The sequence below is a fragment of the Mesoplodon bidens genome (assembly GCF_964165515.1).
Source record: "Mesoplodon bidens genome assembly, chromosome: 1".
In the NCBI taxonomy this organism is placed as follows: Eukaryota; Metazoa; Chordata; class Mammalia; order Artiodactyla; family Ziphiidae; genus Mesoplodon; species Mesoplodon bidens.
Window position 1 is genome coordinate 106,168,019 of NC_138176.1, and position 25,957 is coordinate 106,193,975.

Consider the following 25,957-nt stretch of genomic DNA (forward strand, 5'->3'; position numbering starts at 1 on the left):
CACACACACACACACACACACACACACCCCTTCCTGATGTCCCTCTTGGACAGACAGACAGACACACACACACACACACACACACCTTCCTGATGTCCCTCTTGGCCACCAGGCCCCAGCCTTTGCCGTCTGTCTTGATGATCTTGGTCTCGGGGTACTGGCGCTTGGTGAAGCACTGGTTCTGGCAGAACGCGCCCGCCGGGCACACCTGCGGATGGCACTCGAACATCAGCATGCGGTTCAGACACTCCGAGTCGGAGCCACAGGGGTTCTCGTCGGTGGGCTTGCAGTTGCACTTGGGGATCTCGGACATGTCCGCCGTGTGGATCTGCACTTTCCCATAAGGCTTGTTCACCTGCGGGCGAGAGCCGCCGCCTCAGCCCACTCGCCCCGGAGCGCTGCCAGGGTCCCAGCTGCCGCTCCTACCCCACCCACCCATCCAAGCCTCCCGGTGGCCTTTCAGACTCAGGCCAAGCGGGGACACGGCGGGGAGGCAGGTGGAGGCGGGCCCGGCCCTGCGCTGGAAGCTTCGCGAGGTGGGCGGCAGGGCAGTCCCCGCAGCACCCCATGCTGGCTCATCTCAGCACTGTGTTCTTCGTTCATCCGAGAGCCAGGCAGAGGAGAGAGACCGCGTGGGACCGCTCAGTGACGCGGGGCACCCAGCCAACGCCACGAGACCTGATCCCCTCGCAGACCCCCTCACCCAGCACACAGAGGCACCTAAGGAGGCGGGCACACGGCGGCCCCGCCCTTGTCAACTCACGGCTCCTTGTTAAGAAACCAGAGCAAACGATAAAGCAGCAGAGAGAATTGAAAAGAAGAAAAATAATTGAAAAGAACTGAATTGAAAAGAAGAAAAGCATAAATGAGCAGCTCTAGGGAAACCGTGGTGAGAGACGCCCTCTTCCGCTGCTGGGGGAGAAACTGCAGTGATGCCAGCGTGTTGGGGGAAAATCTGGAATAGGCCTCAGGAATCCCAGTTTCATGCTCTCTGACCCAGTAATTGCATGGCTGGGAACTCATCCCCAAAAAAAGACTAAACACACATTAGTACAGGGAATGCTTCCTTCACACAGACATTGACCGCAGTCCAGATTTTAGGAGCAAAGACTGAGCCCTTGAGCTGCCAGAAGGTGGCCAGCACGCGTCGAGAGGCCGCAGGGCCCCGGGCGACAGGGTGCGGGTGCACCGGCTTGCCGAGTGCAGTCGGCTGCGGAGCACCAGGTGCTGGCACTTCCTGCGGGGCTCCAGGCCCACGCACTGGGGAACACGGCCCCTGCCCGCCCTCCTGCACTCCCCACACCCCGAGGCGGAAGAGCGCTCTGTCAGGGGCTCCAGCCGCACACTGGCCTGGGGGGGCCACCGCTCCTGAGCCTGTCTGCGGCACTTGGTGACGGCGTGCGTGGTCCGGGGGCTCGGCCTGTCCCTCTGCTCCTCCTGCCCCAGGCAGCCTGGCCAAGACTGTAGTTCTAGCCCCCGCTGACCAGCAGGCTGAGCCTCACCCGGAGGCAAAGCAGAGACCGCCTGGGCAGAAACCCCTGCCCACACCCCGTGCCGCCGCGTGGCAAAGGTCACGCCGGGTGACAACGGCATCTTCTCCCCGCCTAGGACGCCTCGTGCAGCTGTCCCGGGCAGAGACCCTCGCTTGTGGCCAGCCTCCTGGCCGCCGAGCCCAGCCTGGGGAGGAAAAGTCCGCGGGCCTGAGAGCGACTCACCCCCACCCCCTGCCCCAGCCCCGCCAGGACGGTCACCTTGATGTGCTTGTAGGGCGGGGGCCTGCGCGCGCTCTCCTGTGTTTCTCGGGCTTCCCTTTGAAGTTTGATTTCACGGAAACGAGCTTCGGCTTCTTGCAGTGCTAAAAAGTCAACAAAGTGTGAGTGAAAGATTTTAGCAAATCGACACATCCGCCCTTTACGCTCTGTATTTTAACGGTTTAGTCTAAACTTCCATCTCACTGCTAAGTGTTGTCTGCGGTTTCCTTAAGACCAGAGGTGGGCCGCACGGCGTCCACACAGACGGGAGCTCGGGGACGCCCGCTGGCTAGAGAACCTGGGGGCAGCTCGGTGGGGCCTCTCGGCGAGGGAGCGCAGCGCGTCCGGCCTCCGCATCTGCCAGCCGACCCTAAGCCACCACGCGTCCGCGTCCGGCGACCTCCCTTTTGTAACAATCCTTGAGAAAGCTGATGGGTCAGCTGTGTGCGGAGGCCCCAGGCGAGCAGAGGGCCTGCGGCCACCTCCCCGGAAGGGGCGAGGGCACAGGCCCCACTTCCCCGCCGTCCTCACTTGCCGCCCGTCCCGTCCCCTCTGGTCGCCCGGGCGAGACCTGCGAGCCATCTTCTCTGTCCCCACCCAGGCTGTGGAGTCGGGGGCAGGGCATCCTGTCGACCTGCCCACACCTGCCCCTCGGGGCACCTGAGTGTCTGCTCATGGGCAAAGGGAGCCCGCAAGCCAGTGCGCAAGGCCCGGACCGCAGGCCAGTTTCCTGCACGCCGCCATCTCACGTAAAGGCAAGCGGTAAGGGATTCCTGGAAATTAGTACGCAGATAATTTCTTAAAAATAGCTTTAATGCGTGTTAGTGAAAGTCACCACAGACCAATGTTAGAAAAGTCATTAAACAGTACCTCTTACCCTCTGCTTCAACAAACCAGTCTACAGACCTACTTTTTTCTAATGTAAAGTACAGCTGGAATGCTGAGTCCAGCGTTTTCTACAGAGGTCAAACATTTGGAAGCAGAAATCAGGACTAGCAAAGGCACCCGAGCGCGCTGTCTCCGACCACCTGGGAACCAGCCTCCGTACCGTTTTTGAAGACTCTTCCGATCCCTCTGACCCCCTGGTAGCGGCTGCCCCGGTCCCCCTCCATGTACGGGAACACTCGCGCCTGATGCGTCCAGTAATAATCTTTAGACCCAAAGAAAAACACAGGGAATTCTCCAATCTCGTGCTTCATTTTCTGAATATTTGGGGGAACATTTTTGGGATGGCAAACTTCTGCCGGCCACCATCTATTATAAATATTAAAAACAGGATTCACAGACTCTTCAGAGAGAGTGACAGTAATTTCAATGCGTTAAGTTCTGTAAAGTAAAAGAAGACATTTGAACAAGGAAAGAGGAGCAGGCGCCTCCTCCCACACCTGTAGTTCCCCAGCTTCACCCAGATGATGTCCTGGAAGTGCAGCTTCTTCCCGGCCCTGCAGTCGTTGCAGAACCAGCTGCCGTCGGGCATCTCGATGTTCAGGCAGTCGGGGTGGAAGGCCGCCGGGCAGGACTCGCAGCACAGCAGGCTTCCCCCTGCACAGAGGGCGCCGTTTAGCCCCACCCGCCCGGCTCAGCCCCACGGCCTTCCCAGTCTACAGCTCTTACCCTCTGACCCTCAGACAGTAGCTTAAAAAGAGTCACCCGCATGTAAACACAAAGCACGTTTTGTTTTCACCATTAACGAAGTCCCATAAGCCTGTGAAACGGTCACGGTTAACTCAGAGATACCACGTGTGCGACTATGTGTGCAAGCAAGCACGGGGCGGCAGCAGGAGGGTGGAGAGCCAGAGCCTGAAAGGCGCTGCAGCCGGCCCCCCACCCTCGGCCCTGGGAGTGCCTGGAGGAGCAGCACTCTGACCATCCTGATGGACCCGACGGAATCACAGGGCTGGACGCGGGGGGGCTCCTCACCTTTGGAGCACACGAAGCACCAGCTCACGTTGACATGGGCGTGATGCCTCTTGCCCTTGCGGGCGGTGAAGTGATTCGTGCAGATGACGCTGTTGGACGCGATCACCGAGCAGCCCGCCGCCAGACACGCGTCCCCACCATGGTAGGCGACCGGGCATCGGACACACCGCATCATTTTACCTGGAGAAGGGGAGACACCCCAGAGCCCAAGGCACTGAGCAGGGCACCCCAAGGAACCAAGCCTCCACAGGTTTGCAGGGCTGCTGTGGAAATACACTGGAAGCAGTTGATGAAAAAAATAACTAGAGTGGGAGGGTAAGGATATTTATTAGATGTCATGAAAACACATTTCCTTAAGGCGATGGTGCTTCAAAACGATGTCAGAAAACCGTCAGGCATTTAAAACGCTGTTTTCTAAAATGAGGTCAACCAGGGTTTCTCGGCCTGGGCACTGCTGGCCCAGCGGGGGCCCGCGGGGCCGTCCTGTACACGGGACAGTGTTTAGCAGCACCCCGGCCTCTACCCGCTAGGCGCCAGCAGAGAGCCCCCAGCATCTCCAGACACGGCCGTGTGTCCCCTGGAGGGCCGGCTGAGAACCGCTGGCGTCAGGAAGCAAAGGTCACCCGCCACCCCGAAGCCCACAGACCTAACGTGACATAATGTAGATGTGACTGAACTTTAAAATATTTTTCTCGCACGTGAAGGACCATTAAAGCCAGAACAAATAGAATCCATCAAAATGGCTCAAAGGCCTCCCGCTCCTAAAGCCAGGGATCTTTAAGACGACATTTAGGGCAGGAAGGAAGGAGAACATCAAGAAAGACCCTAACCACCAACCCCCCATCCCCACCCCGTGTGGAGTCAGTGACAGAAGAACCACCAACCGTTCCTCCAAATCCACATCAGAGGCAAAGCTCTCTGGTGACAAGCCTGACAGCCACTGCCTGCCCTCTATGCGCCCGGGGCCGTGTCAAACCGGCATGGAGGCTCTCGCTCGCGTCTGTACCTTTCGACGGCCTTGGGTTCGAGGGGTTGGAAGCATGGCAGCTCAGGCAGCTGTGCAGAGGGCAGCGGAAGCCCCGGCTCTCGAACACTGTCAGCGGGAACTTGCGCACGCAGGCCTCGTGGTAGAACTTCCCGCACTGTGACACGACGCAGCGCTTGACGTCGGTCTTGCTCTCCTTACACACGAAACACGAGTGAATCCCTGACGGGGTTGGAGGGGTGGAGAGAGGGGCACAGAACAGGACTTGAGCTGCAGCTCCTCGTGGCTAGAGCACTGGCTCCTCCTTCAACCCCGCCGGGATCTGAGCCCCGGCTCTGCCGCAGGGACAGGCCGGTCTTACCAGGCGGCCCAGGCGGGGCGCGTCCTCAAATGAGCCAGGAACTCTGGGGAAGGGGCTCCTCCCAAGAAAGGCTCCCACCCTCCCTCTGAGGGCAGCAAACCAACTGCGGAGGTGCCCCACAGCCGGCCCCGGGGGCTTCCGGGAAGGCTCCGGGTGTCCTCCTGACACAGCACCAGTTGTGAAGAGTCCGGCCAGGGGACAGGAGGTGGATGGTAACCTCGGCCAGCCGAGAGCCGGAGCGCACGGTGGGGTGGGGCGGGGCGGGGCGGGGCGTACCTGAGGTGCACTCGCTGCACGTGAACCTCCCCTCCGGCCTCCGGGAGAGGCCCAGGCAGGCCAGGTGGAAGGCGCCGCAGCAGGGGCCCTCACACAGCACCAGGCTGCCCGGCTTCTCGCACAGCTGCGGGCGACAGGGGCGTGAGACCGAGTGTGAGAAGCAAAACTCCACACGATCCCCCGACCCCTGGGGCTCTGGGGCCCTGGCTGAGGGGAGGGAGGAGGGCCGACGAGGCCGGGCTCCCCAACCGGCTGCGTCGGAGGCCGCCCACCCCTCACCTGACACACGTGCTCCTTCTTGGCGGTCACTCCTCGTTCAGACCTTTTAGACGAGACGGACACTTCGGTCTGGGTTTCGTCCGCACTCTCGTCTGGGGACTCCGGGGGCTCGTCTCCGGGGCCATCCGAGACCTGGGAGGAAGGAGGCGGACGACAGTTCACAGTGGCCGCCAGCAGCCCCGCCAGCTCCCCTCACACGCGGCACCACTGGTGTCCGTGACGACACACTTGCCGATAAGCTGTGTACAAATTCGGAAACGGGCTCCAACCCGCTTGATTTTTGGTACACAATGTGCGCAAGGGGCACAAGGCTTAACAGCCTCTCCCCATTCCTTAAAAGTGAAGTAACTTTTATGAAAACCCAATTTGGTCTAGTAGGTGACCTAAGATGGGCTTGGGGACCCAGAATCTTGGCTTTTCTTACCCGATCTGTTAAAGGTTCAACCACCTTAAGGGAAGGGAAACAAGTTAACCCCCAATACGCTTTTGTGTCAAGTGCAGGCCTTGGTGGCGCGATTGTGTCACTCCGGCCGTGGTCGGACGGTCGGCGACTCGGGACGCGCGTGCTCACCGAGGTCAAGAGCCGGTCTTCCAGACTCATCACACCCGTAACTGACCACCCGCCCGTTCACCTCCCCCCCACGGGGCCAGGTGGGGAGGGGGCACAAGCTGCCGCCTGTGCCCACGGCAGTCCGCGCGACAGGCGGAGAGACGGGGACTCGGAGCAAATGCAGTGACTCACGGGCCGTGTTCCGTCCGTCTCGCCTTCATTTACCAGCGATGAGTGAGGCCGGGCTACAGCCTCCCCTCATCACTGTACACAGCTTTTTCCCTCACTTGACCAGCAATAGCAAATCTTTAAATAGAAATCAATAAATCTTTAGTCAGAAAACTTTCTCATATATCAAATTCAGGTTTGTTTTAAAGCCTAAAAACACATTTGGTATTTATCTGATGTTTATCAAATAAATGTTGAAAACGGAATTTTTCAACAGAGCGTATAAGCTACATTTCCTGTACACCTCAATAATCACAGCAACCAGTAATTACGATCTAGGCTTGCTGCTTGCCAGTGAACACAAAGCTAGAAATTGAATCGGGCCACACTGTTTTTTTTAAAAAACCACCAAAAAACAAAAGAAACCCCAGCAGGCCATTCACCCAATTCTGTAGGTAGCCTCAACAGTGAAATTTTCCCAGATTTACCTCCCTGACACTACAGGGAGCAGCAGAAGGAAAAACCCCTGATAAACAAAAGGGTTTTTGCTGACTTAAAACCTGGTGTTAAAGTGGGCTGACTTTTTCGAGGGATGTGTTGCTGCTGACTTGGAACCGGTGGCAGGGTGACGGGTGTGTGAGCCACCGTGCCAGCCTGGACGCTCTCCTAGGCTTGACAGCATGAACAGCACTAAAGCACAGGTCTCAGCCCGCTGCCGTGAGGCTACCCAGTGGAGCCCTCCCCTACGGCTCACCTCCTAGCCCTCCACACTGACACCCGAAAGAAGGCAGTAAACTGGAAGAATGCTCTGAGTTCAAACCCCAATTCAACGTGTCCGTCAGATGCAGGGTCACAGATGGGGGCGAGCACCTGAGGCGAGTCTGCAGCAGGTGCTGGGGCAGCCGGGCACCGGGAAGGGCAGCAGCCCCGTTGGCCCCGGTCCCACTAGGCCGCCTGAGAACCGAGGCCCAAAGAAAGGGCCTTCACGTGGGCTCCAGGGAAGAGCCCGGTGCCCGACCCACCAACCCAGGTTCTTCCCTCAACGTGGCTGCAACAAATTTAAAAGCTAAAAAAAGAAAAAAAAAGAAAAAGAAAAAGAAAAAAGAAAAAAAAAGAAAAAGAAAAAATGCACGGAGAGAAAGACAGAAAACACAGACCAGTCCTGGGTCAAAGGAAGGAACAGCACCTTTTATTTAAGATTTACAGAAAAAGTGAGCACGTTTCCACTTGGAGATATTTCCTAAATTAACAAAGTCTGGTTTGAGGAAATAAACACTGAATACATATTTTGAATGGAAGTATAAATGTTCACGACACACACGAGGCGCATGTCCTGATGGGTCTAAGATACACACACAGCATCAGACCTTACAACAGCACAGTCCGTGATGGGTGCGGGAGGGTCCAGCTTCCATCCCACCGCAACCCTTCCCCGCGACTCAGCGGACCCCTAGCACACGGCCGGCCGGGGGTCTGAGGGCAGAGCGGGCGGGCACCTGGCTCCGGCTGCAGGCTCCACCTCCACGTGCACCAGGGGCCGGTACTTACTCGGAGATGCGTTTGTGAAAGCGACACATTCACCTGCATGGTCCCAACACAGTCCCAAATCTCAGGCTACGACCTCTACGGTCTATTCCATATCCAATAGGATGCATTCGGAAAGAGAAAAACGCAGTGACTGAGTGGACGTACGCGGACTGCCGGGCACTTCCCGCCGCACCCGAATCCACCAGAGCCATGCCTGCGGCTGCTCGACCAGCAGCTTAGCTCCTGACTTTCCAGCTTCCTCCAGTCTGAAAATACTCTACTCTACTCAGTATGTGACAGCACGGAACTGCCCGTTTGCCTCAGAAATACATTCCTCTACGGGCAGAGAATGTGGTCTCCATGATCATTACAGGGATTTTTCAGGATGATTATTAACGAACATAATGTAACCTAGTGAACACATTTAAACCGACTTCGAGAAGCGACTTATGCGAATCCCAGGCAGGTCCCTCCCTGCCGGGGCTGGAGAGCAGTCCCCTACGCCTCGGACAGAGTTACAGTGAGGTTCAAATCTTTTAACAAAACACATCCCTTCACAAGTTGAACACTACATCATTTTAAAAATACAATTACAGACCTTGAACAACAGATATTTCTATAAACCAACATTACTTTTATGTTTAAGTTACGCTTTTGTAAAGGAAGAAATAGATAACTAGAAGTGTGTTCACATAGGATTTTGGATTGACAAATGATACGAATCCTGTGCCCAGGAGATTTAATGAGCTTAAAGTCAAAAGACTAATCTCAAACAGGTCTTCCAAGTTAATATCACAGTGAAATACTAGGGTGGAATTAAAGTAATTTGTAAATTAGTCATTCATCACCTGAAATACTACAATTCAAAGAAAAGTTATTGAACTTGTATTAAAGCAACCCCTCTAGATGACACAGCTCGACCCTTCCTAGCTGCCCCCGAAGTCCAGGTCTGAGTCGTGGGAACACACCCTGGCACTATCCTCACACCCACCTTCTAACCAGGCAGCCCCAGGAGGTGCCAGTAAGAACCACGTGGTGGCCAGGCAGGCCGTGGGGCTGCTGTTCCAGACGCAAGGCCAGCCCTCGTCACAGATAAAATGAGTCTCTAAAATGTCCTATCAACCCAACGTTGTCCCAACTGTGTCCCCAGCGGGGGCTGTCCCACAGAGAGTGGGCTAGAGAGGGGAGCTGGGGAGGGGCCTGGCCGGTGGCTGCAAGTGCAGCGCTGAGTGACCCACCCCACCCCCACTGATAGGCCGGGCTGCCCTCCCCCACCTCAGCCGTTTCTGGAAGGGGCAATATGCCCCGGACGGTTAGCACATGCTTCAAAACACATGCCAAAGAATTATATGCAAAACCCCAACACCTACATTCAGGCCAGAAAAAACTGTAGCCGTGGATCTACCAGGTAACCAGGTAGCTACAAAGGCATCTCACAAGATGAGGCCTGTCTGGTTCCTAAACAGACACTGAGCAGGCGGGAGGGCCCCCCAGGGTGTCCTCGCTGGTAGAAATGCCCAAAGCGAGTGGCCCCTGACCCCGGCAGTACAAGCGACAAGATGGAGGGATGCAAGGCATGTGTTTGTTACCTGCAGAGGACACCCAACTTTCCATCACTGGCAAGTACATCAGTACTAATTTCTAATATTCTAGGTAAAACAGCAGAAACAGTACTTAAAAGGATGAAAATCAATTTCACTGACCAAAAATCCTAAAATATACAGGAGTCAGCATATTTCTTAAAAAAAAAATTGAAAGCCAATCATAGATTTGAGAGCATTTTGAGAAACGTTTTCTAATAAGATAGTCATATTTCAGTTCTTTCAGCAGAAGACTATAATTTAGATTCATAATCTAAAAGATAAAACTGAGTCCTCAACAATTACTACTTCTGTTCACAGGTTTCTAAAAGCTGAGGTGATGAAGCTATTGATTTTAAAAGCATAAATGCTAGTTTCACACTAAGTCAAGGCAGCTCTCACCCGGTCCACATACAAACGACTAGCTGACCAGAACCACCTTAAACGTGAATCAATACCTGAAAGGAGCAGATGCGCTTCAGAAGCGAGCTGAGTTAGAAACAACCAAATGGAAAAGGGATCAGGCACACTTGTCAAAGTCACAGTGACCGTACTCTCCAGTTCCCCTTTCAGACAGGAGTCCCTCCTGGGCGGAGGGCGGCGGGTGGTTCTCGCCCACCTGGGCCCGCAAGAGGCCTCGCCCAAGCCAGCCAAGAGTCACCCGCCAAGCAAGCACTGCTCCTTCTACTGGACTCATCAAATGGATGGAGGACGCTCCTTTATTTAAAACACTTAACACTGCTACTGAAATGATGAACAAAATCTCAGCTCTTCATCTGCCACAGCGGGCCCAACGTCCAGGCTTTTGGTGGAGAACCCTAATTTTAAGCCCACACGTGGACACCTTTTATGTTTTCGGAAGTAGATGCTAATTTACAGTCTGACTTTTCGTTAGAACATTTCTAAGACAGACTCAATAGGTATGAGAGTCGCCCCCAGTCTGGCCACACTCACACACCCCAGACCTAACCCTGGGCGAGCAGACCAGGGCCCAGGAGAAGAAGAGGGGCGGCAAAGCTCGCCTTTCCGCGGTCCCCTCCTCCGGTGTGTTCAGCTGCTCCTGTCCCCTACCACGGCAACCTCTTGAAATGGCCACCCCCCCCGCCCCCACCGTCCCACTCCCTGGCCCTGAGCGCTCCACTTGAAACGTTCCTGTGGTTTTGCGTGGACTTCCCACGAAAACCACGGCATCAGGCACAGCTAACGCTGGGACGGGGACCTCACAGAGACCACCCTGGGAGCAGGCTAACCCTCCCACACTCACACACGGCAAAGAGCCACCCTTTGCCTTACGTTTCTGAAACTTTGCTTCCTTGTGAAACTTCACTTAGGTTTACTGTGGGTTTTTAGGAATATCCTCTTTAAAACAGCGAGGTTACTTTCAGTTGGGAGGTATAAATGTGCGAGATACTGAAGAGAGGACTCAGAGGCAGCCTCACCTAAGTCCCGCACAGCTGAAGGCTCTGGGAAAGGTGCCCAAGGAGACAGGAGTCTGGGGCGGCAGTGGGAGCAGCTCTACCCGACGCGGCATGGGCCGGGGCCGCCGCTCCGGTACTGAGGGCTACCTTCGTCTCTGGAACAGCTACCATCTCAGCTTCTGTACACTCAGACAAGTCCGCCTGTGGCCTCCCGTTTTGTTCCAGAGGCCCTCCTCGCAGCCACCTCCCCACCAGGCCCTAGTGTGGCATGTGGAAGGGGCGGTCACGGCAGTGACTCTGTGCATGGCATAGCCAAAGTCACCTCAACAACTGTCAGCTCCAATGACCAGAGCCCAGGGTGAATCAGCATTACTCTGACCTTAGGAAATGAAGACATCCCGCGATAACAGCAGCATACTGAATCTGTACTCCTGCAGACAGACTACTGCCTGACCCTACGCTCTTTCAAAACAGGAGCCCCTTCCACTCCCCTCCTTCAGGAAGCTGTGGGCAGGCCCTCTCGGGAACTCTGCCCCCCAGCAGCGCTCCTCAGCGAGACCACAACAATGCTGACTACATCTGCCTCTGCCTGCTGGGCACCTTCCTGCCTCCCATGGGATGAGGCCCCCCCGACCCCAGCGCTGAGACACACTGTGTCGCCCCCACCCCCTCTCCTGCACACACCCCTATTTACTCAGCTGAGGCTAAGTCTACGCTGCTCCTGTGGACATGGCATCGAGTCATCCCCATCAAAAAGGAAGGCGCCCCTTTCTCTGCTGGCTCCTAACGCACCCATCACGTGTCGGTCGCTGGCTGGCTACCAACTCAAAATCCATCATGCCATAATTTCAAACAAGTCTCCTAATCCTGACCGTCAAAGGCCTTCCAGGCTCGAGTCTTTACTTTGGGGAATGGCTTCTTGAACTAGGGTCACTTTTACACCACCGTTTTTCCACATTTTAAAATTTAGTGACTGGTGCTTTGAGAACCCTCATCAGTCCCGAGCTCCTCCACGTCCCTTAGGGACAGCGTGACTGAGGCCGTCCTGGAGGCCCCGTGTCCACGGAGTGTGAGCAGAGTCGCGCCCCCAGCCACAGTCCAGTACCCGGAAGCGTCAGTCAAGCCCAGCGTGTGCCGCTTCTAGGGTTACTTTATCCCCACGCGCACAGTGCAGTCAAGAGGATTGCTTTTCATGCCGAAGCAAAATTTATACTTTTGGATAAAAATGGAATGATGGTGATTTTATTATTTTTATTGTTATAACCATTACTGTCACAATAGCGAACCACTAAGTCCTTGCAAGGCGCCAGGCACCCCAAGTGTTTTACATGCGTTACACTACTTAATGGTTTAGAACACAAGTATTAGTGAGAAACTCTCATTAAAGGAAAAACAAACCTCAAGAGTCCACTCGGAATGAACCGAGTGTTACCGGCCTGGTAACTTGAAGAGCCCTCCCGCCTCTATGACCTGAAGGGCACGGAGGCCTTTCCTCACCATGCAAACATGCGGACACCCTGGGGCACACCACGTGGTCACCCAAGATTGAGACATTTAATATAATGGCTCATGTTCTACAAAAGCAACCAATGAAGAGGTTGGTGTAAATAACCTGATTATAGGACCCCCCCTAGATAAGGGTTATTGAATCAAAAGAGTTAAATGGTTCACAATGTTACTGTAAATGACATTTTTTTCCTACAAATTTACTATAGCTAGTGTCATAGTAAAACTGTTTAGTAAAAAAAGACAGAATCATAAGTCTTCCTGCCTTTTATGTTGGAAATTAGTTTACTATCTACAGGATTGAATACATTCCATTAGCAATGAGAACAGTCGACGAGGACTCTGTTTAATGTGTGCTGTTTGTTCTTTGTTTTTGAAGGTACAGGTGCTGACATTTTTTTCAATAAAAATTCAGTAAGTTATGAACTAGAGGAGAACAATGACCTCTAACGGGATGGACCTCTTCAGTGTGCTGTCCTTGTCACACGCCCAGGACAGCCCCTGATTGAGGGCATCCTTTCAACTTGAAATCTACATTGACCACTGGAATATGAATGTGTTTCTGTTATGAGATGAATGTGATTGGTTAAATGGCCTTGATTAGGTATCTTACCTTGGTCTTAAAATTTGTTATCTGTTTTCTTCATTGTATGTGCTATTAAGACCAGTAAAAACAGATTATCACACATCTTCCATAACTGATTGTGAAAGCAATGCCACTGAGTGTGCACGATGACACGCCGCCTGCAGCAGACATCTTGGAAAATTACATCATTTTAAGTGCAGTACAGAGCAGCTGAGTTCAAATCCAACTTGGCTGATGTGGGCTCCCATAAAAGCTGTTACCAGTAAAGGCGAAAAAAATAAGAATTTGCTCTACTAAGGGAATAAGAAATGAAATTACAAAACACTTAAATCACATTAATTACTTCCCAGGCCTTTGTCATGCAAGTGTGTGATTTTAATCTGTCCTCCTCATTAGGGGATGCAGTACTACTGTGGAATAACTATTCTAATGTAAGGTTTTATTGATCACATATACCTTGTTTGAGAGGAATTTAGACCACAACACGACCTAAAATGTCTTGAAACACCAACCCTATGAAGATTCCTTATTTTAATCAATGGTATTGAAAGGAGAGAATATAAACATGCAAAGGGCATGCGACTCACCCCGAATAAGGGGCCAGTCTGAGCCCTGCAAACAGCAGCCCCATGGTCGCCCAGTGCCCACCAGAACCGGACCTAGCGGCTTCTAGAATGTTTCTTTATAACACTACGCTTTGTCTCTCGTGCTAAAAGGCACTTAGCCTGGCAGACGTTGTAAATGTGCACTGTAGTTCAGTAGTGTTAACACAGAAACAGACAAGCCTTCTTGTTCACCTAAAGCGGTTTTAATAAAAATGAACTCTAATGTGAGATGTATATAAGCCGCACAAAAGTGGCCTGATAGAAAAAGCCTAGTAATTTAAATGTTTTTTACGTAAGGAACAGAACGCACACTATGGAATCTATGTATCACCTTCAAACTGCAAAATGGTGTATGATTTTAACGTATTTAATATATAATATAAATGTATTTAATAATCTATTTCTGAAGTTCTAAAGAATTAAAAATCAATTAAGCCTAATAATTGTAAAATGCTTCATCTAAGTCTCCCCAAGTTCAGAACAAAGGTCTAAGCCAGGAAGATGAAACTCATCCTGGTCAAAACCAATGTCAGACCGTCAGGTGTGTCTGACAAACATGTTTTACCCTCTACCCGCCATCCTGGCCCTGCGGTGAGCTGCTCTAGATTCACGTCTCTAACCCACACGACTCATGACCAGGAACAACAGACAAGATCTCAGCGGCCTCAGTGTTTTTCTTTTGATGGTATCTGACAACAGTGGAAGTAAAAACTCCACCAAATAAGTGGGCCAAAATATGATGCTAGAAAAACTCATTAAAAAGTGTTTTAAACAAACTGCCTTAAGTGAAAGGGTCTATGGAACTGAAACTTTTAGTATTCCTCTTTAGAATTGCAGACCACCTTTTATTTAATTTTTTAGGATGTTAATCTGAACTTGGACAAGAAAAATAGGAAAAATGTTTTGTATAGAATTTGCCTTTTCATGTTTCAGTAAGCTCCCAGGAGCTCAGCAAAGAATTCTTCCTGCATTGTCTTGACCATGCCCAAATTTGAGAAATGTTCAGTTACCTACACCCACTAAGACTGGCCGAGAGCCCCACCCCACACCGCCCCGAGGCCCCTGCACGCCTGCGAGAGCAGATGCCCACCCCCAAAGGCCTGGCCCCCTCTAATGGGCATAAGCACCTGATGCTGAGAGAGCAGGGGACGCCCCGTCCCCACCACGGACCACAGTGGAGACCGTGTCAGAAGTACCACCTTCTGACCCACTCCCTGCCTCACTACCCTGTTCCGAAAAAGCCCAAGGTGAGCATCTCTTCACAGATAGTCTAAAAACAGGACTCACGTCTACAATGAGAAAAAGAATCAGAGGGAACAAAATAACAAGAAATTAAGACTCGACAATAAGCTCCTTGGGTAGTCTCTAAAGCTGGGAATCCCAGACTCCCTCCGGACAAAAAAGGGTCATACCTACATTCTGAGGCTGTTTTTCATTTTGTTTTTATTAACGGCAAAGACTTCAGATTTGATGATGCTCTAGATGTTACGATACAGTGATGTGTGAGAGCCTCAAACAGCTACAATTTCACTAGCGGATACTTTCCGAGTCCAGAAAAGAGGAGTCACATTACCACGGCAGTCCTGACTCACCTCGACACTCAGGGACCTAAAAACATGCCAGAATTTAAAGGACCAAAGCTGTGGACCCAAAGTCACGGAATGCACAAGGCATGTGCACAGCATGTGGGCCCTGCCATCCCGCTGCGTGAGCACACCAGCCCCGTGGGCAGCCCCGCTGACGCTGTCAGGTTAGGACCGGGTGAAAAATCACAGAACCAACATCTTGAAGACAGATTTCAAGCACAATTAAAAGCATCAATACTGAAGTACAGCCACATACATTTACGCATACACCGTGTGCGTGTGTATTTCTCTCTGAAATAGACACGGCTCAGAGCACCTAACCTCCCTGTGTCTGTGGAGAACACCCGTGTCACGCTGATTAAGTCTGACCTTTATCACACTTCAATGTGGGTAACTAAACGGCCTTTGTGTGAGTGCGTGATGATCACTATTATTATGATTTTACCTCATTCTCAGTTAAGGATGCAGAAGGAGAAGAGCTTTTGCTAAAGGCGAGCGACGCAGACGCCGCTGCGGGGGCCCGGTGCCGCTTCTTCAGGGGTTTGCAGGCGTCAGACAGATGTTTTGTGGCTGTAAGATAATTTTGGTTTATAAAGTAAAGTTTGAAACCTTAAACCCTCAACCTCTTTCCTGCTTTAAAAGTACCCCGCTAATAAATGAAGTTTCTGAAGATGGATTTTCTGGGCTTAACTTTTTGTTGTGGAAAAATCAGGGCTGATGAGCTGGACAGTGAACTCCCACGTCCCCCTGCCCAGACCCCAAAGCCCCGCCTGGGCCACACCAGTCCACCCACGCCTGGTGCCACGTCCCCCTGCTACTTCTTCTGCAGCAGATCCCAGACATGTCATTTTACCCATGGGAAGCTAGAGCACCTCTGCACGGAAGGTTTGAATGCAGCCACAATAGCACTATCACACTTAAAAGTAACAACCCTTTCTATCATCAAATGTCCACTCAGTGTTCAAATTGTTCACAAACGTCTGTTTTTTTAAAACAGTCTGTTCAGTTAATTTTTAAAAACCAGTACAGCTCTTTATGCAAAATAAGGGAAACAGAGCCATTTCCAATCTTCACTTACTCTGATTTTTATTTTCCTTTCTTATTACGATTTGGAGATGGTAAGCTTTCTTTAATGAACTACCAGACAGATACATCAAAAAGATAATTAATGAAAAGGTAAAAAGTGACCTGATGCCCCCTTCATTGTTTTGACAATTATTTTTCACAAACATTTTAAGCTCGTTTCTTCAACATGTAAAACAGAAATAACCAGTCATTACTTTTACTTTTTAGCTAATATACATGGAGAATTGGGTACTAAAAATAGTGGAATTTACAGCAACAAGTGGTATCATCAAGTCAGAAACCTGGACATTTCTGATTCGAATCACTTCTCTAATATAATTTAAACTGAAAACAATAAAGCCAAGTAGAAGTCAGCAGAAGAGTGACTTCAATGACACTTAGCTGACCATGAAAACAACTTCACACTAAAGCAGTTTACCTTTAACTGCACGAGAACCTCCTCCCCACCTCGCCCTCTAGGTTCCAGCTTCCTGCTCACACGCTCACCCCTGGCTCCACCTCCCCCCCCAAGGGGGGTGCTCCCCGAGGACAGGACCAGGCCGGCCGCCCACCGCCAGCCCAGGGGACCTGGAAGGAGTGCTGACCACATTACCTGCCTGGCTCTTGAGCGAGGAGGCTGCCTCGATGGCCTTGCAAGAGCCTGTGCGGGATGTTTTGTCTGTGAACGTCTCTCTCTGTTATAAAGGGGGGGGGGGTGCGGAGGGAGGAAAGAAGGAAGGGAGAACAAAGAAAAAGAAAAAGAAAAAGGAAAGAAAGGGGAAAAGTCTCCAATGTGAACTCACACAGGCTGCTGAAAAGCCGTGTGACAGAAACGTCTTCCTGTGGAAGCATGCTCTGCGCAGACGGTTGGCGGTTGTGGCTGCCCAGCTGACACCCTCTTCGTCACTGGGCTGATTCTCCCCTGCCCGCCCCCCCCACTCTGACAGCCGCTGGGAGGGAGGGGCAGGGGCCGGGCCAAATCTGACCTAACCAGCCACTCTGAGAACCTCAGATGCGACTCCTGGACAGGCTACCAAAGGTCCTCTGGGTTCAGAGCACAGCGACCTGGAGGGAGCCCAGCCCATGAGAAGTGCGCCTGGTTCACTCCAGCCCACCAGGCAGACCATTTCCAACCCTGAGACAAGCCCCAGACAAAGCTCACAAACAAAGATCATCCGAAAGCACATTTCACAACAGAAAAAGAGCACACACACAAAAATATCATGAACATTGGTCTGGCGCTCAGAATTCAAATAATGTAGTCTGGACAGCACTGGGGCACCCCTGCCTCACAGCCACCCTGCTGCCCAGGAGGCCGAGTTTGCCCCGGACTCCAGCAGGGATGGGTCACAAGACCGTGGACAAAGTAACAGGTGCCCAGCACTGGGAATGCTACCTGGCCCATCCAAGTGCTCAAAGCATATTAGGAATTATACCCGATATGGCTTATAAACTTAGGTTTATAAAAACCAAAACAAACACTACTCTCTTTAAAAATCATCTGCTATTTCCTGAGCTACTAGTTAGTAAAATTTCTGTCTAGCTACTTAATGTGAATTTTGATATTTCAAATGTCCAGGGTCACACACATTTTTTTTTTTTAGGTAAATCCTTTATACAAATATTTCAAAGCAACCAGTGTCAGCATGACTGTCAGTAAAGGACCACTTCAACGGCAGGCGGCCAGAGGAGAAACTGAATATGTGCTCCCAGGTTATCTGCACACATCAGTGTTACCTAGCTCATTGCTGGACACCTGACAGGTGCCCCGGGAGAATGATCTCCTGTCCATGAAAATGGGGTGGGGCCGCCTGCTCTCCTGAACTGCAAATATGCCTTTAAAGAAATAAGACAGATGACGTGATGGCCACATATTTATGTTTGAGCAATATGTGAGATTTATTTTCCATTCTTCGAAATAAAACAGTAAAAAGAACTTCTTAATTTAGATCACTAAAAGATAGTTCAGGGAATTCCCTGGCTGTCGAGTAGTTAGGACTCCACACTTTCACTGCCAAGGGCCCAGGTTTGATACCTGGTTGGGGAAACTAGGATCCCACAAGCCGCACGGTGCAGCCAAAAAAAAAAAAAAAAAAAAAAGGGAAGAGTTTGAAGTTATAATCAAAATCATAAATCAGAGTACAGCTACACTGCCAGAACGACTATTAAATAAACATAAACTCAAATGTAAGGTACAAAGTCTAACCTCTCAGTTCACAAAGAGGTTAACCGGCATCCAAATCGGAGAGCGCACCGGCAGAGCCCACGTTCTCTACACACAGGGGCACGCACGCCAGACACAGGTCCTCTGAAGGTCTGACCCTTGGTCAGTTTCATGCTCCTCCAGGTACCAGGCAAGCTCTGCCCCTTGACACTGGCTGGCACCGGCTAGAGCTGTGAGGTCCCGTGGCTGCCTTTACAAAAGCTGGGCCTTTATATCAATACTTTTTTGTTGTATCAAACAGGCCTACACAGCCTGCTTAGTATTCACATTAAGTAAATAATAATATGAATTACTAATAAATGGAATGAGTTCATAAAACCTATTTCAATGCCTTTAATGGATTTTTTAACTTATGAAGAATAACATATAGTGGATTTTGATGTTCTCCTGACAACTCATTATTTACACACTGAATAATATGCCCTACATTCAAGAGTCATTTTAAGTATACAATTTTGTTGAATCTAAACATCAAGAATTATTCAGTGTTGGGATGTGTTAAATTCCCTGGCAGATAAAAACTCCCCCTCCTCAGCAGCCTTCTCGAAGAAGCTCCAAGGGGAAAGCCAGCCCCGGCCTCCACCTGACGCCTGCAGAGGACGCCTCCCCGCATCCCGCCTGCGGCCCGGGGGACCTGGTTCCTGCAGCCAGGCCCACCCAGGACGTAATTACCTTCCGAAGACTGTGCCTGTCGGTCCTGAGTCTCTTCCTGGGAGCGTCCTCAACTTCAGCATCTTCTATAGGGTCCTGTGTCCTCTTCGTGTGGTTTCTTTTTTTCCCATTTAAGTTACCTTGGAATGGGAATGGGGGAAACTTACATGAAAAACCCTCCACAAGCTGTCCTCTAGAGCACTGAGCAGCTGCCCAGCGCCTTCAGCGTGTAGATCCAGCAGTGATGGGCCTCCTGAAACCCTGTTCATTTCCAGGGCCTAAGTACCACAGGTCAAATCTCTCTGCACTTTCCAAATGGCAAGTAGAAAATCCTTATCTCATCTAGGGATTATTATATTGGTATCTGTTACATTTTAATGTACTATAGCATTAAATCTAAATATAACCCAGTATTTTTACAAAATCCGTTAACATATTTCCTTAAAGAAGCATCTTAAGTGAAACAATCCATGTGCATCTGCAAAATAAGCGCCTTCTACATGTTTGCTTAACTGTGCCACATGTTAGGTGTCCTCAGGGAGACCACCTAATCTGAGACTTAAGGTGTCTGAACAGTACTGACAGAAAAACAAGACGTAAAGTAAGAATGCAGATTCTAGAGAGAGAACTAATTTGAACACGCCAAGGTTTATTTAATACAAATCCAGTGTCTCCATTTGCAGGACTGCTTTACAGAGGTTCAGGGTTTGCTCCTGGACTGTTCACCAAACATCTCCTGGGAGGGCAGTGTTGTCCTCAAACCCTACGGAGGGGGGCGGAGCACACTGGCCAGGAGGCTCAGGTCCCTGCATCCAGCAGCCCTGGGCTGACACGGGCCCGGGGCTCCGCCTCAGGTCCAGGCCCAACATTGCAAGAGAAGAGCAGAACCGGAGCGCTGGCCTCACCAGCTGCCAGTACCAGACTGGCATAAGCCGGCCTGAGAGTGGCCTTCACTAAGCTCTGGGCCGGCCTCAAGGGAACACCAGGAGAGGCCTGTGGAGCGGTGGCTGTGGATCCACGGACCTGCCAGCACCTCCTCGGCATGTGTGCACTAGGTAGAGCCCCCAGGGGAGGTGAAGTTGCAGTCCTTCGCCCTTTACGTAAGGACCTCCCCGTGCCAGGATGAGGCAGTGGTCATTTGTTACAGAGATGAGCAAGATGGGCATCTGTCTGAATTCCTAACACCGAAAGGATAGGACAGCTGACACCATGGCCTGACCCATCATCTTGGGGTCCCTGAGAGGGAGGGCTCGAGGCCTGCAGAGCAAACACACAGCTGACACACACTGGGGGCAGGGACCACCCATGCTCCTGTCTGCCAAGTACTCGGGGACAGTGACAAAGCGGGACACACAATCAAGTCACACTCACTCTTCAAGGGTAAGGTGAATCTGGCTTCAATAAAACCTGACTATTCTTAAATCAGCAGTCACTGAAAAGGGACACTTCTCTGGATTTAGCGTACTGATGAAGAGTCTGGTAAACTTTTGCCTTTTAAAGAAAATACACAAAATCCTAAACATCCTCCCTATTCTAAATCGTAGTATTTGCAACAAACCCTGAACAACTTGAATGAAATTCACTATTGATATCATTAGATGGTTGCTGTGGAGTTCTAGAAAGCCCTAAAATCAAGATGGGAACACGTGTGAACAGAACAGGAAGGCAACACGGATGGAGGCCACCTCGGTGCTGACCAAGCTCGTGCCCACGAAGCTCGTGCCCATAAAGCACCCTGTCAGGCAAGTCTGGAGGCCTCTCCACAACTCTTCAATGACAGCCTTGAGAGATGCAGAATTCTTTTGTATACCCAAACTGATACCCAAACACATCACACTTATCTTCCCATTACAGGTGTCAGTTTCCCACAGGCACAGAGGACACACCCAACCGTGGTGACCTGTCTTCCCCAGAGCTCACAGCATTAAGCTTCCCTTCTCTTACCATAGCCCAGGGCAGAGCGGCACTTTTTGTTTTTTCGCCCTGAAGGCCTAAGAACCAGAGGCTACCCATTCAACGTCAGTCCACAGTCACCCTCCTCACCCTGCGAGCTCTCAGGCCCACAGGCTGTGAACGGCCAGCCCCAGGGCCAGAGCCCCTGCCCTCGGTGAGAAGCCCCCCCACAAGGTGCAGGCGCAGCCCCAGCCGGGATGGCAGCCTCGCTGCAGGACAAAGGCCTGAGGTCTGACCCCGGCCCGTCACGCGAGCCTCCGGCCCTGGAGGCCGCCTGGACTCTGTGCCTCCCTTCTGCTCCCTCACCGCACCTCCCCCACTGGCTGCAGGGGCAGGAGAGCGAGGGGCCCGGAGGGCCACAGAGGATTCCACGGAACAGCTCTGGCGACAACGAGCAAGGAGACCAGGCAGCAGAGGTTGCTTTACTGTGACGGCTGCACTCGGGTCAGAGCCGGAGCGCAGGCCGCCACACGGCACACGCTACGGCTACGCAGAGGACATGAGCACAGAGCTACGGTTACCAGAGTCTTCTTCAGACGGGGACGGGGTCACGAGGGCGAACTTGGTGTGATAGCGTGCTTTCTGTTTCTCGTTGAGCATGTTCCACTGGGACCCAAGCAGCTCTTCGATCTCCTCAGCGGGGGCGTCCGGGTGCTCAGCAACAACCTGCGGACACAGGAAAGGTACGATGGGAAGGCCGGACGCCCGAACTCACACAACGCGGCGCACGGCCCCTGGCTACCCAGCACATGGCACTCTCACTCCCACGTCATGGAACTACGTCCCATAAAGGCTTCAAACTAAAAATAGTGTTTAACTGATGTTGTAACTCATTGAAAACAGCGCTGGTGGAAACAATTCCAGCTGTATTTGTGTAAATGCGGGAAATGATAAGTGGTAAGAGAAAAAGTACACTTTTCCAAAATCACTAAACTGTTGGTAACTTGCAATTTCCTAGGCACCCTTGAGTAGCCAGCAGGAGGAAACAAAGCCTCTGGGAACAGGGGCGAGCCCTTGGCTGGCTTTCTCGCCGGCCGTAGCACCAACCCTCCTTCTTTCGGGTCCGTGTTCAGGAGGGCGTAGACGTGGCCGAGGAGCCCCGCCCCGCTGCACCCTGAGACAGCCACTCCTCACAGCCGGGACACAGAGCTCCCCGGCCCTGCAGCACACGGGAAATGCAGATACTCAGGCCCCACTCCAGGGACGCGCATCTTCACAAGGTCTCCAGAAGAGCCCCATCACTGGGTTGTGAGGAGTGGGTCCGGGCCGTGCACTGTGATAATCGGGTGGGGGGGTGTAAAACTAGGGTGCTCAGGTCCCTGCCAAGGCTGCTCCAACCCAGCGGGCCCGGTTCTGCTATTTTAAAGGCTTCCCATGGGTTTCTAATGTGCCCCGACTTTGAGAACCACCAATAGCAGGGTGCGAGGTCCATAAACCACAGCCACAGAGCAGATCTGACCCACCTTCCTGTTTCGTATGGCCTATGAACTAAGAATTGAGTTAACATTTTTAAATGTTGAAAAAAATCGGGGAATCCCCTGATGGTCCAATGGTTAGGACTCAGCGCTTTCACTGCCGAGGGCGTGGGTTCATTCCACGGTCAGGGAACTAAGATCCCGCAAGCCACACGGCGTGGCCAAAAAAAAAAAAATCAGAGGAAAAATATTTCATAGCACCTAACAATTAGAGGAAATTTGAGCATCAGTGTCCACAGTAAAATTTTCTCTGAACTCGGCCGCAGGCATGAACTCCCAAGTCCTCCGTGGCTGTTTTCAAGCTACGACAGCAGAGCTGAGGAAGTGCAACAGAGACCTCTGTGCTCCAGGCCCTTCCAAGAAAGCTTTGCCGACTCTCAGAGCACTGGCTGCTGGCTTGGGAGCCAGACCCCAGGTTCAATGTGGCTCATCCGCCACAGCTTTGAGAAGTAACTTGGGTAAGGGAAGGTGTGTCTCCACTGCCCTCTGTGATGGACTTACCGTGACACTTCATCAGTGGGTTCCTGTCACCACCTGGACCTATTTGCCCAGCCAACACGGCGAGCTCTGCCCCCAAATGCAAGCCCCAATCCACAACTCCACCCCACAGATGGCTTCGTACGGCCTCCAGGGTCCCCGCGCCTCACCATGCCCACCTTGGCCTGCCGGACACCAGCACCCCAGCAACTCTGCACGTCGAAGCCTGGCTCCGGCTCCCGCGCTCCCCCGGGGTCTCCTCGGCATCCCTGTTCCCATCCTGCGCCTGCCTGGGTGTCTCCAGCCCCACACACGCCTGCTCCCTCCTCTCAACTTGGGGCACCCTCCCCTCCCGCCCAGCCTGCCTGCCACCCCTCCCACGGCCCCCAACACTTCCAGCATCAAGGATCTGAGACCCTCGCAGCAAAGGCTTCCGTGCAGAGCTGCAGATCCAAGACTCCTGGAGCACAGCACATGCGCCTGCGGGGCTGTCGCCCAGCCCAGGCCACAGCGTCCCCGATCAGAATGAAGGGTAATGTAAGTGCTCGCAGCTGCTTCCCCAAACAGGACTCCGAAGCCCCGGAGGTCACCCTTCCCCTCGCACCTGAAGCCCGTGCCAGGCTGGCCAGCTCCGCTCCTGCACGTCCTGTGCCCGCCCACCCTTCCTGGCTCTCCATCCTGTCCGCTCCCTGCTGACACTCCATCCCAGAGGGCCTCCTTCCTGCAACCAGAGGGCCCCCGGCCCAGGCCACCGCAGGTGGGACTCCTGCCGCCACGCGCCAGCCAGGCAGAGGTGCTCCCACTCCTGTCAGCCCGCGCCCGTGCGCCTGAGACACACGCCGGACGGCCCCCCGCAGGCTGGGCACACAGCAGGTTGGACCCCCTGACTGCACGGGCCCACGCTCCCAGAGACCTCCCCCTCCGCAGGCCGGCTGCAGGTATCCTTTCAGCTCTCAGCCCGGCGCTGCCCGCTTGCACCCTTGCAAGCAGCGCTCCGCCAGGACAGGAGATGCGCCGGCCACAGCCGCCACCGGCCCGCGGTGCCCGCCTCCTGGGAGCGCCCAGGCGTTTTCACCCTCACCTCTGCTGGGCCCACGAGGGCTACGACTGCTCACCCCAACGCACAGGTCTCATGAGGACGTCACACAGCACAACCGCTACAGGCTCTGCACACGGGCACAGTCGGGGCCGGGTCCCGGTCTGCTTCCCGCCTGTGTCACTTCACCGCGGAGGGGTGGCTTCACCTCCTCGCGCTCAGCCAGGAGACAGGGCTCGCTGTGCCGTCACGAGAGCCGAACGGTTCCTCACGACAGCGTACTGGCAAGGTCTCCGACACGTGGAGCACTCCACCGCGGCCACCGCTGTGTTTCTGATAAACCGTTTCAGACACGCGACAGTATGGACGAGCAGCCTGCACCACGGCTGGCGCCCCGCAGGGGAGGAGGGGGTCGGAGGAAGCAGGCCCCGCATGCAGCAAGGCAGTGAGGCGCCTGCGCGGCGGGGGAGGCGGCGGCTGTCCTGGCAGAACGCTTCCGCAGGCAGGTGTCCAAGCGCAGCCTGGTCAGGAGCAAGAGCAGCTCCCGGAAGATGCCTCAGAAAGAGCTCCACCGCGTGCCGAGAGACTTGGCGGACCGCGAGGCTGCTCACAGCTCACCCAGAACCTGAGCACCAACTGCGACGTGCGCATCCGCTCCGACAAGTCCTGGACCCTGACAGGCAGCATCCCTAGCCCCGCTGCCAACCTCTTCGCCAGCAGGAGCTGCAGGGGAGCAGCCGGAGGACCCGTCCACCACGCCCATGCCTGCTGCTCTTCCTCGGCTCCCTCGCAGCCTCCTCTGCCCACCCAGGCCCCTGTCCTCTCCTGTCCCTCAGACCTTCTCCTGACCATTGCTGAACAGGCGGAGGGGGGCTGTTCCTTTGTGAGGGTCTCGGTCCCTGGAGCCAGCAGGCCCTGGCCCCTCTGTGACGATGCTGTTTGGGGACCCAAGAGCTGCCCCTCCTGTTCAGTCCATCTACCCTTCCAACCTCTGACTCCCCTGCCTGATCCTGGGCCTCCCCTGACCTTGGAGGTCGGCTGGCTGCCTCAGGCCTCCCGGCTCCGGCAGCACTCAGCCCCTCTGCGGGGAGGGGAGACGTGCAGGGACCGCCCTCCAGCTGCCCCTGGGCCTGGGAACAGCTAAGCAGGGTGGAGCCCCTCCCTCCTCCTCAGCCACTGAAATGGGCAACAAAGGCTGGATTTGGGGTTTGTGCCCCTTTGTCATGTTCATTAAAGCCTTTCCACTCCTTGGGAAAAAAAAATATGGAAAACCAAATACCCACAAACCCACACAGCTAAAATGTCACCAGCACGACCTGGGACTCTGTGGGCTCCTCAGAGGTTGCTCTCCCTACCCCCGGCCTCTCACACGTCTTCTGAGAGCCTCCCACAAGCCTCGCCTCCTAGTCCTCAGGCCTCCCTCCTGCCGTCCGGCAGAGCCACAGGACGGTGCAGACACGGCCACACAGGACTTCCAAGTCTAGGGCGCAGAAGGCCTCCACCCTGCCTGCTGTGACCACCTGCCGGGAGCACGACTGGCCCCTGAGTGGAGTGCGGCACCTTGCAGGAAGGTCCCCTGGCCCACTCCGGCCTTCAGATGAGGCTGCGGCCCCAGCTGACACCCTAACTGACCTCATGAGAGACCCTGAGGCAGCACCACCCAGCTAAGCTGCTCCCAAACTCCCGACCCAGCAATGCGTGTTGCTGTCTTAAGGCACTAAGCTTTGCGGTGACCTGTTACGCGGCAACAGACACCTAATACAAATGTTCATGCAGAGCTGAGACCTAAAACAGGGGTGCAACTCTAATGAAGCTGTAAAAATCAGGGTCAGAGAAAGTGGGAAGAGGCTTCAGAAATCGGAAACAGGCAAAAAACATCTGCTGGTAAAAGTGCTACCAACACTGGTGCCTTAGTCAACTCTCTCCCCTCGCGGGAGGCTTCACCCAGCCGCTCTCACCTCCTTGTGTGCAAACCACA

At 53.3% G+C, this 25,957-nt stretch overlaps 1 protein-coding gene across 9 annotated transcripts in view; it reads right to left on the reverse strand.

Moving 5' to 3' along the window:
• The window catches only part of NSD2 (nuclear receptor binding SET domain protein 2), a 77,925-nt gene that overhangs the window by 12,703 nt on the left and 39,265 nt on the right, over positions 1-25,957 (reverse strand). For 8 of the 9 annotated variants that reach the window (XM_081229697.1, XM_081229695.1, XM_081229698.1 and 5 more), the window contains 12 exons: positions 21,513-21,657; positions 19,060-19,178; positions 16,777-16,858; positions 15,544-15,668; positions 5,573-5,704; positions 5,294-5,417; positions 4,678-4,878; positions 3,672-3,851; positions 3,137-3,293; positions 2,800-3,005; positions 1,752-1,855; positions 86-355 (listed from right to left, as the gene is read on the reverse strand). In XM_081229697.1, coding sequence (XP_081085823.1) covers positions 86-355; positions 1,752-1,855; positions 2,800-3,005; positions 3,137-3,293; positions 3,672-3,851; positions 4,678-4,878; positions 5,294-5,417; positions 5,573-5,704; positions 15,544-15,668; positions 16,777-16,858; positions 19,060-19,178; positions 21,513-21,657 — 1,845 coding nt within the window. Of the gene's footprint in view, positions 1-85; positions 356-1,751; positions 1,856-2,799; positions 3,006-3,136; positions 3,294-3,671; positions 3,852-4,677; positions 4,879-5,293; positions 5,418-5,572; positions 5,705-12,035; positions 13,161-15,543; positions 15,669-16,776; positions 16,859-19,059; positions 19,179-21,512; positions 21,658-25,957 lie in introns of those variants that run through there. The other variant, XM_081229703.1, reaches the window with a different exon arrangement.